We start from the raw sequence: 18,107 nt of genomic DNA, 5'->3' as shown, positions 1-18,107 counted from the left end.
GTTTTGAGTCAGACATAGCAGGGACGTGAACCGGACTCTCCCACATGGAATGCCAGGCCGGTGGCCTCACAACAAGGCCACTTACCCACTCACTCACTCATGGAGGTACCTCTGCCTGAATTGAAAACCTCAGGTTTTGATACCAAAACAGACATTTAGACAATTCCGATTTTGTGAAAAATATTTGAAAGTTTAGTTTTCCTCCCAAATTCCAATGCAGATCTCCCAGATTTTGAAGCCTTGAAAAGTTGTCGTGAAACAGATTTGTCACCATCAGGTCAGCTCTATTTCACACACACACACACGCACACACACACTCCTTAAAAAAAGAGTCTCACAAAGTTTGAGAACCCTATGCGCCTGAACCTAATTTCACATTCCAGACACCATATGAACTCAGCATTCATCCCACTGCAGTGGAATAGGTCAACATACATTTATATTCATGTATCTGTTTTACTTACATCTCCATTCATTAGTTTGCAGTCATCATCAATCTCATCAGCACTGTCCTCATCAGACACTTCCCCTTCCTCTGCATCATCACTAATGGTGGCTGGAAGTTTCTTGCCCTGGAAAACGAAAAGGATTAGACACGCAGGTCACCATGCATCTCTTGGTATGACGAGAGGAAAGTGATAATGTGCAACTGGAGACATAAGAAGGGCTGGGAGTCCAGACCGGTTTTCTGTGGTCTGTGGAGTCAGTATATCATGGGTTCAATTAAGTTTAAGGTTGTCAAGTGACCCACTCAAGAATAAGAAAGGACTCTCCTTTAGCCCATATTGTAGGGAAGAAAGCGTTCCACCTCCTTGGTCCTTTTGCTGTAATTCTTGCCTTGAGTAATCCCAAGGTGGACTGAACTAATGCAAGAAACATAGTCAGGAAGGAAATGGCTATGAGGAGAGCGGATGTGAGGGGCCAGATTTTCAGAAGAGTTCAGTGTCCAGCTGCTCCAGAGGTTCTCAATGGGAGCTCATGAGCAATGAGCAGTTCTGAAGGTCTGGCCGTGAAATCACAGACTGAAAAGGGGACAGAATCTGTCGTTGGTGAGTGGACATGGCTTGGAAAAGCCTAGCTTCCTTCTCACATTACATATACACCTAGGAAAAGGGTACTGCACATCTATCCTGCCTGCCCAAAGGAGATACCTTCCCTTCCATTGCTGCCCATCTCCCTTTCTTTCCTCCAAACCTAGCTGCTACTGCCCCTCACAGTAGCTGCTATGAGCCACCTCAAGCCAGAGTGGAAACTCCAGATTTGATAGTATTCTTCAATGTGTGCCCCAACCTACAGAGCAAAGGGTGGCAGAGGGGAATGAGCCTGAATTACAGCTTCAGGCAGTGACCTGGACAGAGGCTGGGCTTGGAGCTTTTTCAAGAAAGGGTAGAATCATGGAACCTTTCAGAGCCTTCTGGTCTAAGAGCCATCACTGCTGCTGATGAGCAGGATTTAATGGGAGTTTAAATCTCCTCGACGGATGCTTATCACCATTTGCAGTAGCTGAAATGGCAGCAAAAGAGGAAGAACAGGAGCTGGTGATATTATTTAAAGAGCTGAGTCGCCAGCTGCCCTGTCCATTCAGTCCACACAGGAAAGAGATTTCATTTCATTTGAAAGGGCTGTCACTGATATTTGCCAGCACAAAAGCAAACTCAGCATGTACAATTAAAGCAATTAATCTGTACAGCCCCAGCAGAAACCCTTTGACCTAGTAAGCAAATATTCACACCACCAGAACCACAGAGTGTGCCAGCCCGGTGCCCCAGCATTTCTGACTCCACCAGAATAGCAGCATGGGTAAAGTAATTCATATTGAAACTGCGGACATTTAACAGATAAGTAACGTCAGCTGCAGTGTGATTATTCCTGAAGACAGGTATTTATCGCCTGGCTGAATCGGAGCTGGGCAAGCAGCATTCATTTCTGGATCAGTTTGAGGTGAAGGCTTGGTCTGAGACCATCATGCCACTCTTTGGCAGTCCATCCCCTGCACAGAACCATTTGTCTCATGAGATTCCTTGCACCTCTTTGGTATGGGGTAGGTCAGAAATGCCACAAGGAAAATTTCTTAGGGCATTTCCAGTTGGGTATGAAACTTGAAGAGAGAAGGATGTGAAGAATACAGGGGATAGAGAAATAGAGCTGTAGAAATAAGTTGCCCCAGGGTTTTCTCAAACCTCAAAGACTGGCACAAGTTTTGAGTGGGTCTCTTAATTGATTTAAGCCAGGTGGCCATCCCAATTCAGAGAGTAGATGATTGGGGCCTAGCTCATCTCAGTCCCAGGGCACTCACCACAATATCTTCACTCACCAGTGTATCTCTCCGCTTTATTCTGTGTTATATTAGGCCTGGTCTACACTTAAAAATTAGATTGACCTACCTATGTTGCTCAGGGCAAGGAAAAAATATCATGCCCTGAGACCTGAAGTTAGGTTCACCTAACCCCTTGTGTAGACGTGGCTAGACTGATGAAAGAATTCTTCTGTTGACCTAGCTACTGCCTCTCTGAGAGGTGGACTTCCTAACATCAATGGAAAAACCCCTTCCATCGCTGTAGGATGCGTCTACTCTATGGCACTACAATAGCACAGCTGTAACCTACCCTTAATCCCATTTGTTCTGGTTTCATTCCATCTCTGAAAACGTCCTTGACATTTCCAGTGGCCCTTTTGATAGATTAGCCTTGAATAAGTTAAAAGCAGCTGAAAGTTATTTCTCGTTAGCAGGTGCCTGGGAGATGACAAGATTTGAAGAACTTGTGCTAAGTCTGACTAGGTACCTAATGGACTCTAATAGTCTTGAGATTCACCTACTGCATCTGTTATGGAGATGCCAGTGTCCTGTGCATCAGAAATGAAACCCAGACCTAGGCAGGTTAAAAGAAACAAAGAAAAATCCCATCTTTGAACCATGGAACCAGTTCAAGAATATGACAGGCAACACAGGTATAGCACAGGGCACAGAGAGGTTTTAGTTAACTAACAAACCGCTGTAAAGTTATTTGGATTCCCAGGGTAAAAGAGGTGCTGAAAACCCATTATTATTCTGGACTGGAGAGAAGGAGAAAGGCTGGCAGACTGTAGTGAGGAAGGCTGTATGACTGTATTAATATTTAAACCTCCACAAACAGAAGTGATTTGGTTTTTAGTGTTTGCGTCCTGCACTCAGCACCATGTAAAATGAACCTCCCTCATGAGCTACACTGGAAACCTACCATTAAATGTTCAGAGTAGGGTGAAGAAAAATCATTTTTATTTCAACCCTTTACATTGCTATGTTTGAATTAATCTAAGAACATACATGGACTTCAGGAGACTTTGTTTTTATACATTTAGTTTTTCCAGTAAAAAGTGCAGAATGGCTGGTTTGGATGCACACCTGGAATCTACTGCCAGTCATGGCTAGCAGCCCACTGTGCCTCTGCCCTGTTACTTGCACAACACATAGATAATAGGAACTGTATATTTTTTTCACTTAGTTGATCCAAGACTGGCCCTGCCCTCCTGAGGCAAATTTTACAGGCTACATCACACATGGCATTAGCTCTTGATTGATGCTGGAAGGATTCCACAGAGATGTTGAATTTAGCTGCGGTCAAAGAGTTATTTATTTAGATAGGTAAAACCTACTTTAAGCAGCGACTATTTCAAGTGCCTTAAGGAAGAGTCATATGGAACAGCCCTGACTTTGAAAAGAACTAGGGACCGAATACAAATGCTCCTTTCAACCAGGCAATGGATGCTGCTTTGCACATCTTCATCCATCTGCACAGGTAATTCTATGTCCATGCACGAGGGGCAAAGTGCAGGGGGGGAAAACAGTCCTAGTTTGCGGAGTGGTTGGCCTAGGTGCCTCAGTGAGTGAGAGGTAGAGCCAGGAGCTGACCCCAAACCTCTTCTCTGGCTCTAACATTGCTTAGACCACAAACCCTCCCTTCAATGAAGCCTTCAGTCTGCATCTCATCCCTCCACACATAGGCCACTCTTAACAGACCAGATCAGGAGCAAACTGTTTTCATGGGGGAAGGCTAAAGCACTCAGAGCCCCTCTTCAGCAAGAGAAAACATACCCCTTCTCCCACACGAGTTCCTCTGAGGGGCACCCAGGTACTCCTTAAGCTACCATAAGCGAAGGACAGAAGTTTGACCCTGGTGCTCTAATGAAGCCACAAGACCTGCCAAATTAGCACCCTTCCCTTTCATCTGGACTGTAAGAAAGCACATACAATAGACCTAAAAGTTTAGGACATTTCCAAAATGAGCCAGGACAGATTTGCAGGTAAGGTTTTCACGTCAGTGCATGCATTACTGAGCCAATAGATAACACAGGCTTCCCTGAAACAGCTACACTTCTTTATATTTAACAGGTTCTGGACTGGAAAGATTAGAGAACAGCTCTTATATTACATCAGCCTGAGTGCCGTTCATGCCAGTTAGGAACACATCCTTCTCAATGGGTCATTAGCATTAAAAGCACTTATGTGCTCCACCCCCAAGGAAGCGCAAAAGACATCAGCCAGAGTCTTGGTGCAAGAAAATACTCTTACAAACAATTTGTTAAAATAATTTACAGCATGTGCAGGTGAAGGGAACCAGGATTCTAAATCCTATAACCCTGTCATCTCTTATTTATTTCCCCCCACCAACAGATACCCAGAGGCATCAGAGTCAGCATCACAAACTAACGGCCTGAAAAATGTTAGCTTGTATAAACACAAACACGCACATACAGGTGACATCTTCCAATTCACAGAAGAGCAACTTAATATCTAAGCAAGAAACCGTGATGTTTTGTGCAAATGTAAAATAAATACAGAAAGATCAAGTTTACAGTGAGAGCCAGCCGGACATATTTATCTTAATTTGGGTTAAAATCAGAACCTCCTAGTTGAGCTGAGTGAACGATGATCATTCAATTCTGATTGCCACCCCACCATACTAAAGGCAGCCAGTGGTGCAAGGACAGAGCAACAGGCACTCCATTGCTCACTGATATAAGGTGATGGGGAAAGTGCAAAGGGATGGTATGACAAGCACATTCAGTCCTTGTTCCTACCGTCCCCAGTAGCTGTGTTTCATCTGGGTCATCGCCTGGGTTTTTACAAGCCTTTTGAGTAATCTGAAATCTGGATCCAAGTTCTGTGACTTGAGAGCACCTCTAATGATCTGATTTAAGTGAAGCTGCAAGGGGTTCATAACCCAGAATGAGCTTAAAACCACCAAAGAAGAGGGCTAGAGAGCAAGCACAAGCAGGTCTTTTACCTTCACTAATATCTTTCCTTTAAGACTTTCCGGGGAAGGGAGTTTGGTGGAATCCTCACTGCGCACTGAAGACAGGTCCAGCTTGTCCCCTAAGATTTCAATAAGATACTGAGCCATCTTCTTCTGCTGGAGAACGCTGCAGTGGTTCTCAATGGATAAAACAACAGGATACCTGGAAAAGAAAAAACCAGGAAAGACCATCTGCAGAGTCAGCTTTTTACAGAGCTGATGGAGAAAGAACCATTAGAATCCAACCAATTCAGCAGCTCAGTCTGACTAGGGACAGTTACTGACACTCTCAAGGGACTGACTCAGCCAATCAGTGTACAGGGTAGTGTCCTGTTACAGACCCAAAATTAATTGCAACCTCTCGGCATATCTTGGTTTTCATGTCTGGGGATAACATTTGCCTACGTGCTTCTCACAAAGCGGTTCTGTGGAGATTGTTCCTGGATTTGAGAGAATAAAAGCACTATATAAAGTGTGACGTTTAATGGTCACTCATCTAGAGATTTTCATCCATAAATCTACAGGTGCTTTTTTACGGAAGGTCAGCATCATTATCCTGTATTGGGAAACTGAGGCAGTGAGCAGTAAAGTGACTTGTCCAAGCTTTTCTAAATGCCAGGCCAGCATCTGATTCACATGACCATGCTGCTAGTCATCATACACTCTGGTACAAAGTTGTTTTTACTTGTTTTTTTAGGTTTGCAACAAACGTCATTTTTAAACAAATGTCGTTTTTAAAAAAATCAAAATTATTTTCAGTCAGTATTTTACAAAAAACATATCAAACAAAGTGGGCAGAGCCTCTCATTCCTGCCCCCGCAGGATTGTTCTATTAAAACGCTTACCATCCATCTGGTCTCTAACAGCCTCACCTTACTCATAGCATCTTTCATTGTCTAACAATTGTGTAATAGCTACAGGAGTCATAAGTAGCTTGTTGACAAATACCCAGGCAAATCCTAATGGTGCCTCATTCTATTCATGATCACGGCAGGGCTCCAGGCCATTTAAAAAAAAATATATGAATCGCTCTTCCAAAGACAAGACATTCAGAGGTGATAAACAATGAGATGGAAAGCCCCATAAAAATGATGGCAGCTCGATAAATGCAGTATGAAATACCACCCAATTTATCCAGCACAGACATCCACAGGTCTTATAATCAGCCACCTCACTATATAAATGGAAAGTGGGCAAACCAGAGCCCTCAGACACTATTTATAGGACACTATTCATTTGGATGTTCTTGGGGATACATGCTTCTGCTAACAGATCAGTGATCTTTGGATCAGTTCAAGTCAGTGAGAGAGTTTCTATTGACTTCAGTGGGCTTTGGACCAGGTCTAGAATTCTCCTATTTTTTTCCATACTGGAAAACATAGCCAGAAGTTTTAGGATTTGGAAAGATTAATTCCAGATTGCTCCCAAGGGTTACACTGCACCCAAAAGGGAACAGCATCAAAGCTATGTGGACCACCTACAACAGCACATGGTTACAGGACTCAGTTTGAAGCTTAGCTCTAGATTATTGATAAGAAAAGACCACCAAAAAGAAACACACACACACACGGAACTACTGCCAAAACAAGTTCATTATCAAGGTCTAACAACCCAGACAGCATCGTGTAAAGGGCAATCAATTTCCAGGGTTATTTTTCATTTTCAGCATCTATTTTTGGGTCCTTCCGGCTGAGGCTGGGAAATCACATTGCACTCCTTAGAACTCGTCAAGAAGGATTCATAGAATTTGAAACCAAGGTGATCAGCACTATATATAAACCGAAGCCAGATGGATTTCTGTTTAGCTTACAGGGGACACGATTCTGGGACAAATGCAGAATCCAACACGCAAAGACATATTATTTTTTTTAAAGTGTGATTTCAGAAAGTAACGCAGATGGTGGGATACAAGTACCGGCTGTGTCACCTGCCCTGCTGAATAGAAAAGCTTGGGCTTTGATCAGAAAATGGAAATCTTGACACAGTTCTGTTTCGCAGACACGTTAAGAAGATCTGGCTTCCCTTCCAGTGCGGAATGAAAACAAATTTTGAAACCTCCAAAAACTGCGGAATCAGCACCCACGGGCCTGCTCTAAAAAGTACCAAGTAAGGGCTAGTGTCAGCAGGAACCTCCTCCCCGAACGCTCTCTCCTCTGAGGCACGCCATGCCCTCCAGTGAAAAGACAAAGATCTGGTCGGTGGTATGGGACGCAGCTGAAAACATCCACTGCCTAGAAGCTAAACACCATGAACAACATAATGGGGAGGAAACATGGCCCTGAACACATTGGAGCTTCTGCAGAAGTGTGCTACAGAGTCTAGTGTTTATGCAGGTTGGGGTTTTGGAGCTGCCTGAGGTGCAGGCCTTCCCACCACACACACATATCCTTCCACGGGAATATTTATACCACTCCACCCCACAGTGCAGCTTTTGTCAATAGCTAGTTGTTGCTGCCCACAGTGGCCATAACTTACCAGGGCTTTTCTGTGTAAGCTACTCTGGAGAAGCACAAGTCTATGTAACGAGTTTGCTCTACCCAAGCAGATGGTTTGGGGAATTGCTTGGGTTCCTGGAAGTCAGTTGTGGAACAAGCTGCTATAACTCTCCCCACACACATACCACTTCCACACTCCCAGAACTATAGATCAGGAGAAAAGGCCAAGCATGGCTGTGTTTGGGGTGCAGCAGACATATACTGTGGGGTACGGGCTCTGGGGTTACAATGGCTCTGCACAGCTTTTTGTCTCTCTGGCAGAGAACAAAGATGGGTGTGATACTGGAAACCCAGATGTTCCCAGTGCGGTGTTATACAGGTCTCCAGAACTGCGTGAAAGCCTTGTGCTCTCACACCTTGCTCACGCGCTCATCAGATTTGCTGCTTTGTAGAAAACGTCAGACCAGGCAAACACAGAGGACCCAGGAACAGATTTTCAGCATCAGGTAACAGTCCCTGCCTACTTAGGGTTACTAGAGATACAATAACCACCCTTCATTGCACACAGGCACATGTTGTAGAGGTAATTCAGAAAGCAGCTGTGCAACAGGGGAAGCTTAACTGAAACACCCATCTGTACCCCAACCCCAGCATTCTTCAGCAGGCACGTTGCTTCATCTGACAAAAATTCAAGGAAAGAGAAAAAAAAACAAAACAAAACAGATAACTGCCATAGGCACCGGTCCCCTGCCTTTCACAGCATCCTTTACAGGGACACTTGGGTGGCTGCCCTGCCCTTTCATCTCAATATCCAGAGAATCCCAACTCCTCACATCGTAAGTGCAGGTTGTGTGTATGGTCAGCTGTATGAAACATCTTCCCCCCTGGTGATTCTCTGGTCTCCTGCCAGATCCTGGACTCAGACAAATCCCATTTCCCTTGAATGGGTTGAGTAACCCAGGTCCAGGCTACTGCCTCTGTCTAGCCCTTTGCTGCCCAACTTCCCACCCAGTGACGCTGGTATTACTGGCACATGGATAAGCAGGGCACTCATTGTCAAAATGTGTTAGAGTCTCTGACTTTTAGACACGAGATTATGGAAAGCCCCACTTGGTCTAATTAAATTTTGCCCTTCCACATAAGAGAGGCCTTACTGGGTCAGACCAACGGTCCACCTAGCCCAGTATCCTGTCTTCCAACAGTGGCCAGTGCCCGATGCTTCAGAGTGAATGAATAGAACAGGGCAAGTTATCAGGCCAACAAGCATCTCTGCCTTATTACGCCTCCCATACAGGAGTTATTCACCGCAGGAAGAAGCAAGCACGTCTGGCTCATACAGACTCATGAGAGCAAAGGCTTGTCTGGCTCATACAGTACCGAGTCAGCTTTGCATACTGCCTTTGCACGAAGCAAGGCTGCCTAAACAGGGATCTAGGACCACGGAGCCAGGGGATACCAAGGGAGCTAGCAGCAGGCTGGGTACGTACTCATTCTTGATGAAAGCATATTTGTTGATGGTTTCAATCACATCTTTGAAGAGTATCTTGGAGGTGAGGGTGTATCCATGGTGGACAATTGGCTCGCCGTCTGGCCCATCCCAACAGTCAACTACAGAGGGGAAAAAAGGTCCCATTTATCTTTAGATCTTAGAATCATAGATTATAACCCAGGGTGGCCAAACCATGGCTCGCAAGCTGCATGTGTCTCTTTTACAGTTAAAGTGCAGCCCGTGGAGCCCCCCATGCCATCCCTGCTCTCCACTTACTAGACATGGGCGGGGGGGGGAGGAAGGGAGGGAGGAGGCCTGGGACCTCTGCCTTGCAGCAGGGTGGTGGGATAGGGCCTTATGCCCAGAGAGGAGGGGGAGCTCAGCAGGAGCAGGGCTGAAACCCCAAGCCCCGGCAGGTGCACCCCACTCTTGAACTTCTGAAGACCATCATATGCAGCTCAGCAAGTCAGCATGTTTGGCCACCCCTGTTATAACAGATAATTCAGACAGACAGACAGACAGACTCAAGCCTATTAAAAAGAGAGCCAGAGATTTTCCTGGTACTGGGCGCATCTTGCTGAACAGCATAACCACCCATTACAGTAGTGTCATCCTGCCAGGAGTGACTTGGGGCCGTGCCGCTGTGAAAGGTGCTGAGAACCTGCAACTCCCCATTGTGACCCAGACACAGCATCTGCCCCCCACTGTCCTGCAGCTGAGTGCAGGCTTGCCTCCTCCCCCCACCTCATGTGTGTCTCTCCCTATAGGTCCCTGAGCGGTTTCCTCTGCAGGCACTTGCTTGCCATGAAATTATGTTGTGAACAGTTGACCCAGATCCCTTCAGTTGAGAAAGCCCCAAGCAAAGAAGATGTTCTTTTGTGAGTGCAGAGGAATATCTTCCTGGAGAAAGATATTAAAGCGTAAAAATCCCATTCGGATTCAGCACTAGACTAGAGAGCAGAGTCTCAGCAGAGCTCCTCAGGGTAGCAGTAATGCTAAGATCTAAGCACCTCTGTCCCTCCAGTGAATTTCCCAAGCTTTACATTCACCTATAGGCATATTTCCATGTAATGCTTCATTCCCCTAAGAATGTGTTACCACATTCACAAACCTCAACCTGAGCAGGCTGCCATATTTACCTCCTGGAGACGGTGACCCTCTATATAGTGGTCAAGACTTTGGAGACAGGGACTACATGGGTACTGCTACCGACAGGATACTTTACGCTAACAGACTCCACGATTGATTCCCCAGCAACAAACAACAGACCCATTGTGGAGTGCAAGGGTTGTCACAACAGTTTCATAGCGTGACCCCCTTTTCCAAGGGGGACTCCCTCCCACTTAGCAACATGGCTGCAAATCCCAGGCTAGTGTGTATGTGCACCAATGCCCTGTACTAGATGGAATCGGTATAGCTCAACCATACATCACAAGCCCTGTGCAGCAAATGGAGAACAAGCATAGAATAGCTTTGGGAAAAGAGCCTTCTCCCTTAAAAGACGGATTCAAAATTTTTTATGAGTATAAACAACAACACTGGCCTCAGGCCTCTTCCTATTGCTGTGTCATGGAAAGTGCACCAGCGAGGAGGCCATAAATACTGCTGTCATAGAAGCCCTGTTTTGCCATTGCTTATACAGGAAATGCACATTGTGCTAAACCTTTCCCCCAACCCACCTACTTTGCTCTCATGATTCTTTCCCTAAAAGACGAGACACATGAACTATGGAGCCTCCTGATTACCTCACAGTTATTCCCTTCTGTCTTTACCTTCCACGCAGCGGCAGCCAGACTGCAGCACCCAGGCATACATGTCCACCCTAGACTGAGACATCAGCTGATCCCCCATGAGGTAGGTGTTATGGGAAGAGGTGATGAAGTAGTGGCTCAAAGGCTGGGTCATGTCCTGGTTCACCTGGTAGTGTTCTGGATTGAAGATGTCCCCCGACGGGCTCCGTGTGTAATTGGTGAAGCCTGTAGGAAAAACCGATAGGCTAGCAACAGCGTTTGTTGTTCTGTTTGAGAGCAGAATGTGAATCAGAGATTGCTCGGTATAAACTCTCCTTTATCTACATTCTTCCTCTTTCCCAACACACACCAGTCTGACACAAACCCCTCTGCACCCCATCTGCCGTGAAACAGTCTGAACACCAAATTCTCATGAGAGCAGTGGTGAGTTTTCCTTTTACAGGATGGAGGGTTTTGACTCTTTCCATGTCTAACGGGCTCATTGAGATTCAAGAAAAAGCAAGCAGAGAAACTGGGAGACCAAGATCACCTAATTTCATGGTTTAAAATCAGCAATCAGAGAGAAGACACAGTCATACAGCTGTCAAAGTCCTTTCAAATGATGTACTCTAAACCTTGGCCACTGACCATTTTGGCCGCCTATCAGCTTCAGTTCCATGCAGAGCACATTTCTACATCCACCAGGCCAATAACTCCCAAATGGCAAAACCAAGTGGTTCCAATCCCCTGACCTGCGGAAAAACCAGTCCCAGTTTAAGAGAGCTCCTTGTTATGTTGGCCCCTGAGATGATGGGAACTATAGAAGCAAGACAAGATGCTCAGGTTCTTTTCCAACATGATGTCTTTCAGAAACCCTTACTTTCTTTTGCAAAGTGACAGCTCTCTGATGGGAATTACTGAGCATATGGGTCTGTGAAAACAACGAAACAAATGCACCCACTTGGAGAGCAATCATATCTGCATTTATAAAGTGTAAATGAAAAGGTTATTCATGCTTTTCTGCTCCCTCTGTGTTTATTCCCAGTGTCCACTGTTATTCCTGGAGGTCACCAGAGACGATGCTGTGAAGCTGCTAACCCCAGAGGAAAGGAACTATGCTGCAGACAGATTGTTAGGCAGAGTTGCTAGACCTTCCCTCTCCTATAACCCTACTGAACACGCTTTTTAAATGCTCCATTTTGAGGCCAAGAGCTTAGCAGGATGCAATAAAGGAATGAACATTTATACGGATAAGAAGAACATTCAGAGTTTCAAGAGCAACGATTTTAAGATACATTTTGGAAGGAATACAAACCTCTCTACTTCAGGGCATGAATCCTATTGGGGATTCATGGAAAACCTTCTTCAGGGGAAGGTGATCCCATAAATATCAATACAGGGTTCTTGCACCTTCTCTGGAGCATGTGGTGTGGGTCACAGTTGGAGCCAGGATACTACACGAGATAGACCCCTGATCCTCGGATCCATTTGATCCATCCTGGCTGTCCCTACGAATGTTGTTTTACTCCCCTCAGTGGGATTCGAACAACAGCTCAGAATGGTCTCGCTCACATATCTCTCTGCGCTTCCAGAAGGGTAACACTTTGTTGCTCTTGCCATCTTTCACATACCTAGAAGTTGCCAAACTAGACCAGACCCAAGGTCCATCTAGTTCAATATCCTGCTCCAGGTGTGGCCAGTAGACGATGTTTCAGAAGAAGGTGCAAAGAACCCCTGCAGTACCATATGTGGGGTAAACTGTCATCCTGGTCTCTAATAATTAGAGACTGGCTTAACCCTGAAGCAGGAGATTAAATATCTCTTCCAAAATTTGTTATGAATTAATTGGGATAACTCTGGCCAAGGGGATCAGGATCAGGATGGAGATCTTTTCTCCAAAAGGTAGCCAGTCCAGGTTAGGTGTTACTAACCTGATTCAGCTCTGGTTAGGTGTTACTATTAGACTTCAAATGTAAATTCTTCTGGGCAAATACAGTCTTTTTGTTACATGTTTGCACAGCACCTAGCAGCACAGGGCCCTAGCATCTCGGTGCTTGAAAAATAGAAGCAATAAATCATAACAGAAGTGATGGGTGGCCTGTGTGACACAAAGTTAGGTGGGCAACAGAACTGGAAGCTATGTGAAAGTAACCTGGTTTTATGTCACAGTATTAATTCAGATCAGGTTCATTTAGGCTTGTGTACTTTGGCCCACAGTTTCTTCTCATCATTCATGACAGTGTGTGTCCAGGTTCCATTTGTGATACTAATCCTAATTCCTACCGAACAACTGGGTTATCTCCACGACTGACTTCCAGCAATTAATGTCCTCTGTGGACAGTATATGCCACAACTGACTCACGATTTCCAATACAGTAGCAAGCCAGCTCTATGGAGATTTAATTAGACTAGAAAAGCTGACCCAAATGTCAGATTTGGAAGTGAAAGGCTGCAAGACAAGTCAGAGTTACAGAATTCCTAAGTATATTACTATATTAAGAATCTGAAATCTATTTGGCACTGTCAAAATTCTAGCATTCCATCCAGGGCAGCGGATGCTTTCTCTTTGGCAAACTCACTATAAAGCTACAAACAGCTGATAATTGGTCTTAAATACCAGTTCAGACACAACATACAAGTCCTTAAACCTTCCATCGGCCTGTCTTAATATTCCTTTTACTTTTCAGTTGTGGCTTCTGTATCTTTTCAGCTCTCTGATGCTGCTTGGTCTAGCTATATCCTAATCTTCCCAACAGTGCTGCTGTTTGACTTTGTGTCTGTACTTGGGCTGTGACAGATTTGTTGCTGTAACCTTCGGAGTAACTAGTCCCTGAACGCATCTTTACATTCACCTTGAAAGTCTGTAGTTAAAAAAAAATAAAAACAAAAAAATCCAGACCCAGAATAGACAGAACTCAAAACTGTCACATGGCTAGAGTCTGATAATTAGTTCTGAGGATGTATTGTTAAAGGGAAAAGGTGTCTGGAATCTCTCCTGGTTGCCTTCTACATTGCCCTGGACTGCCTTCTGCAGCACAGAGGGCTGCAGTGTTTCTTTACTGCCTAGATTTGATGATTCAGGTTAATTTCATTAAACAGATGCTGGCCAAGGGTTGAGCAGATGGAAGCCTCTGGAGACCTTTGCTTATCAGTGAGATGAGTTTGGGGGACGGGAGTCTCGTTCCAGTCCCTTGGGGACATGACAAAGCCACACTTCTACTTGGCTCATTCAGAGGCCCCCCAGTCAGGAATTTCATATTGAGAGAACAGTGTTGCATGTCAGGAGTAAGGGTCATATGAGATTGTCTGGACCAAACCTTGCCCCCCTAACTTGGCAAATCTAGTGTGGGTTCACTCCACAAAGAAAGGCAGGATTTGAGGACCACTCTCTCAGGGGCTGCTGGCATCATGCATGCTCCAGAGTGCTGTTCCTCAGGTGTTCCCTGCACCACAGTGTCCGGAGTATGAAGGTTTCTGGCTAGTTGAGCCATGATTACATAGCTGCACCGGCCATTCTCCTACATGCAGAGGGAGAGTAACAGCTGCAGGGGTTACTGTCATCCATGCAGACAGTCTCCGATGCCCGGCCACAGCCAGGGACAACGTGAAAGGATTCCTCTCTTTCCTCCAACTCCCATGAGAGCCTTCCTGAGAAAGCCTCAGCCCCCAACCTGTCTGGCATGGCTGTGCATTGGTTCTTGGTCTGCCCTTCTGCCTGGCTCCTGCAGACAGATACTTGAATCCCTGACTTTAACGGGCCACCACATTTCCACATATGCATGCTGACAAGAGAGGCCAGCACCACATTATTGTCTGTATCTTTATCAAGCTTGCAGGTCGCTGAAATACTGTGGATTTTGCACCAGGCCGCTCATCAGCTGGACTAGGCACAGAGATGCTACCTGAAGAATTAGCTTCCCAAAGCGATGGAATTTTTGTTGATCATGCAGACTCCTTGCCTTGAAGGACACTGCACAATGATCCATCATGCCATCTTTTTGTACGTCCCTTTACAGACTTGGGGGGAAGAAGGGACTGGAGAAGTAGCTTTGGGACGATGATTTTCTCCCATAGTTGAGAAACTGTTGCCTCACATCCCAGTACGTGCAGGACAGAGGATTAGTAAAAACCATAACTTCTATCCTAAGTGTCCCACAAATCCCTTTTGTTAAACTCCACTGAAATGCTGCATGTTCCCCATTTGCAACTGGGTCTTAACAGCTCTCCACAACAATGAAGACTTTATTCCCTGGAATCTCTGCTTTGCCATGAATCATTCCCCTGACATCTCTCTCACTAGTCCATAAGCAAAGTGGGGACTATAAGAAGATGCTGCTACCTCCTAAATGAATTAACACGCTCACTTGTTGGGGTTGGTCCTGCTTTGAGCAGGGGGTTGGACTAGATGACCTCCTGAGGTCTCTTCCAACCCTAATCTTCTATGATTCTAGTGAAACAATACATCAGTCCGTCACAGAGTAGAGGACTACCCAGGAAATGAAAACAGAAACAATCTGAATCAGCCTCCCAATACTGACCTTCAAGCTGCAGAGAAAATTAACTTGGGGATAAATTGCTGCAAAAACATTTCCTTTATGATGGTTCTTGCTGGCTTCAAATTCTGACTTTGAGTGTTAATTAAACATGCTTATTAAACTGAGCTGTTAAACACAGGCTACAATGAGAACTTTGGTAGTTAAGTGCTGAATAATCCACCCTGAGACAGCTCTCCAAAGCCTCAACCTAGCCCTAGTGCAGTCCCTGCCTGGGTAGGCTCTGAACAAAAGCATGGCTCTTCAACACAGGCTTAACTTTAAGTAGTCAAGTAATCCCATGAGCAAGCACTAAGTGCTGTTAAGTTTTCACAATGGTGTGCAAAGCCAGGCAATCCTTCCCTGCCTAGAAACCATGGGGAAAAAAAGAAAAAAGAAAAAAAAACAAGTCAGACCAGAAGCAAACACTTGTGTAAAATTAAAAAAAGAGTGCAACACAGTCATTTTAGCTCAGACACCTCTTTGCTGGTAAAAACGAAGGCAACAAATGGGAAAAGCTCAATTTTTCAGATGTTTGTCTCCATAGGGATTTTATTTTTTCCTGCAAGGGAAATCCCTGTCTATGCCATCTTAGATGCCAAAAGTTTCACCTTCAGAACAAAAGTCTGCAAGTTCTCACAAAGACTTGCAAAAATGTAATAACACTCCTAGTAGAGACTGTCAGTTGTATTCAGCTGTGTCCTCCCTTTCCATACAATTCTATAGGACGTAGCATGAAGGTTCAAAAACTAAAGTTAGGTCACGCTACTCTTATGGAAGAGTTCTATAGGACGTAATGGAAAACAGTAACCATTTTATAGGCTTTCCAGCCATCCCATAGACCAGTGGTACCGAAACATTTCCTGTCACTCCCCTCCCTTACCAGTAATAGAATCAGTCCATGTCCCCTTCTGTTACTGCACAGTTGGCTCAGAGGAGTTTCAGCTGAAGGCAGAGCTGGGGGCAGAACTGGGGATGGGGGAGGAACTGGACTGGGGGCAGAGAGAAGCTGAGGCTGAGAGAAGAGCTTGGCGGTGCTCCCTCCCTGCCCCCCATGGGGGCTGGCCCGGGGCCCGATGCATCCGCCCAAAACATTCTTCAGTGCTCCCCCCAGGGGACCACTGCTACAGAATGTAACAGAGAATTCTGTTCCTGCAACAGAAAATTCAAATACCACCTACAGAAAAGATTCTCATTATCTATTAACATTCTATATGTGAAAGTAATTTCTGTGGAACCCAATTGGTTTAATTCCTATTAAACACAACAGGAACTTTTCCATAAGAGTAACTGGGTTAATACATGTTGAAAGAAAAACAATTGTTCATTAATTATTATTGTATTTAATTGCTCAGTTGTGGATCTATGCAGATAAACTGACACCTGATCTTCATTGATTAAATCATTATTTGCTTGATTTGCATTCATACCACTTAGATTTTTCTTTAAAAACAACATCTTTGCTAGAACTGCAAAAATACCAACGAACTACATAGGCAAGTCACACTGCTATCTCAAGACTATCTCAGTAGAGGGGAGCATAATGTTTGCACTGTAGCATTTTCTCTTTCCATCAAACATGTCTCAAACAGAAATAAGCAATCAGGCCCAATAATAGCACTAGCCACCCCACTTCCACCAACTATTGATAACAAGATTTCACCCTATTTGATGGCCTGTGTTGAATGCAATGTAGCAGGGAGTCACTTTCAAATCAGCAGGCTCATAACTCCTGTAGCCAACACTAAGACATGGCAGCTTTAGGCCAGCTTGCAAGAGAATTGAACATATCATGATCGGAACACCTCCTCCAGCAAACCATTACCATAGCTTGCGTAAAAGCAAGAGGCTACCCAAGTAAGATCAGCTAGGATGAAAAATCAATAGGATGTATTGCACACTAGCAAAAATAGTACCAGCTGCTTGCAGCAAATTAATCATTCCCTCATTCTGGATGATAGATTTGACTGCTGAAGGAGCGGTTCTGTGTATCGCTAATTGGGCCCCCTGTGAACTGGCCCTGGTGCTTGTTTCATGCACTTGCTGAAGTTTAATGCTGAAACTGCTGTAATTAGCTAACACTAACTGTGTCCGTCAGCTCTAGAATGAAGAAAAATGAATGCCTCGGGATGCTGTCAGCAGTGTGAAACGAAGACCTCAAGAGCTTGACTCCATTCTCAGGAAAGCCTCCTGTCACACAAGGTGCTTTATTTTGCTCAGCAGCAAACCGTGATCCTATTAAAATTATCCAGTTCCTACTAGTCAGGTGCCACATGACAAGAAGCCACCAACTACAGAGGACATAAATTAGATCCCTACTTGGCAATCTCAACAGATCACCAGGAGAGAATGGGCCCTCCAAGTCATTGGCAGGGAACTTGCACTGCATTGCGTGTGGCCATACTGGTTCCGAGGAAAAACAGAGGACTTCTGTCTTCAGCACTATTACAGTCCAGCCTCTCTAGCTAGCCCTCTTCCAGCTAGCCTTTATAGAGGGCAAGAGAGACCTAAAGTCTAGAGAACACAAAGCCATGAAAAGAACAACTCTGTACTAGATTACATAAATGAAGCAGCAGCATTCTGAAGTCTAAGGAGGTTATAAGATTACATAACCCCCTATGTGAATTAAAAAAAAAACATTTAGAGGA

At 44.9% G+C, this 18,107-nt stretch overlaps 1 protein-coding gene across 1 annotated transcript in view; it reads right to left on the bottom strand.

The window, feature by feature from the left end:
- Positions 1–18,107, bottom strand: part of PLCH2 (phospholipase C eta 2) — a 316,564-nt gene that overhangs the window by 52,387 nt on the left and 246,070 nt on the right. Inside the window, exons 8-11 of the mRNA XM_048824566.2 lie at positions 10,970–11,173; positions 9,196–9,316; positions 5,265–5,436; positions 465–572 (exon numbers count right to left, since the gene is read on the bottom strand). Coding sequence (XP_048680523.2) covers positions 465–572; positions 5,265–5,436; positions 9,196–9,316; positions 10,970–11,173 — 605 coding nt within the window. The remainder of the gene's footprint in view (positions 1–464; positions 573–5,264; positions 5,437–9,195; positions 9,317–10,969; positions 11,174–18,107) is intronic.

Source organism: Caretta caretta, chromosome 18, assembly GCF_965140235.1.
Source record: "Caretta caretta isolate rCarCar2 chromosome 18, rCarCar1.hap1, whole genome shotgun sequence".
In the NCBI taxonomy this organism is placed as follows: Eukaryota; Metazoa; Chordata; order Testudines; family Cheloniidae; genus Caretta; species Caretta caretta.
Note: the sequence above shows the minus strand (reverse complement) of the source record. Positions and strands in the feature narration are given on the sequence as shown.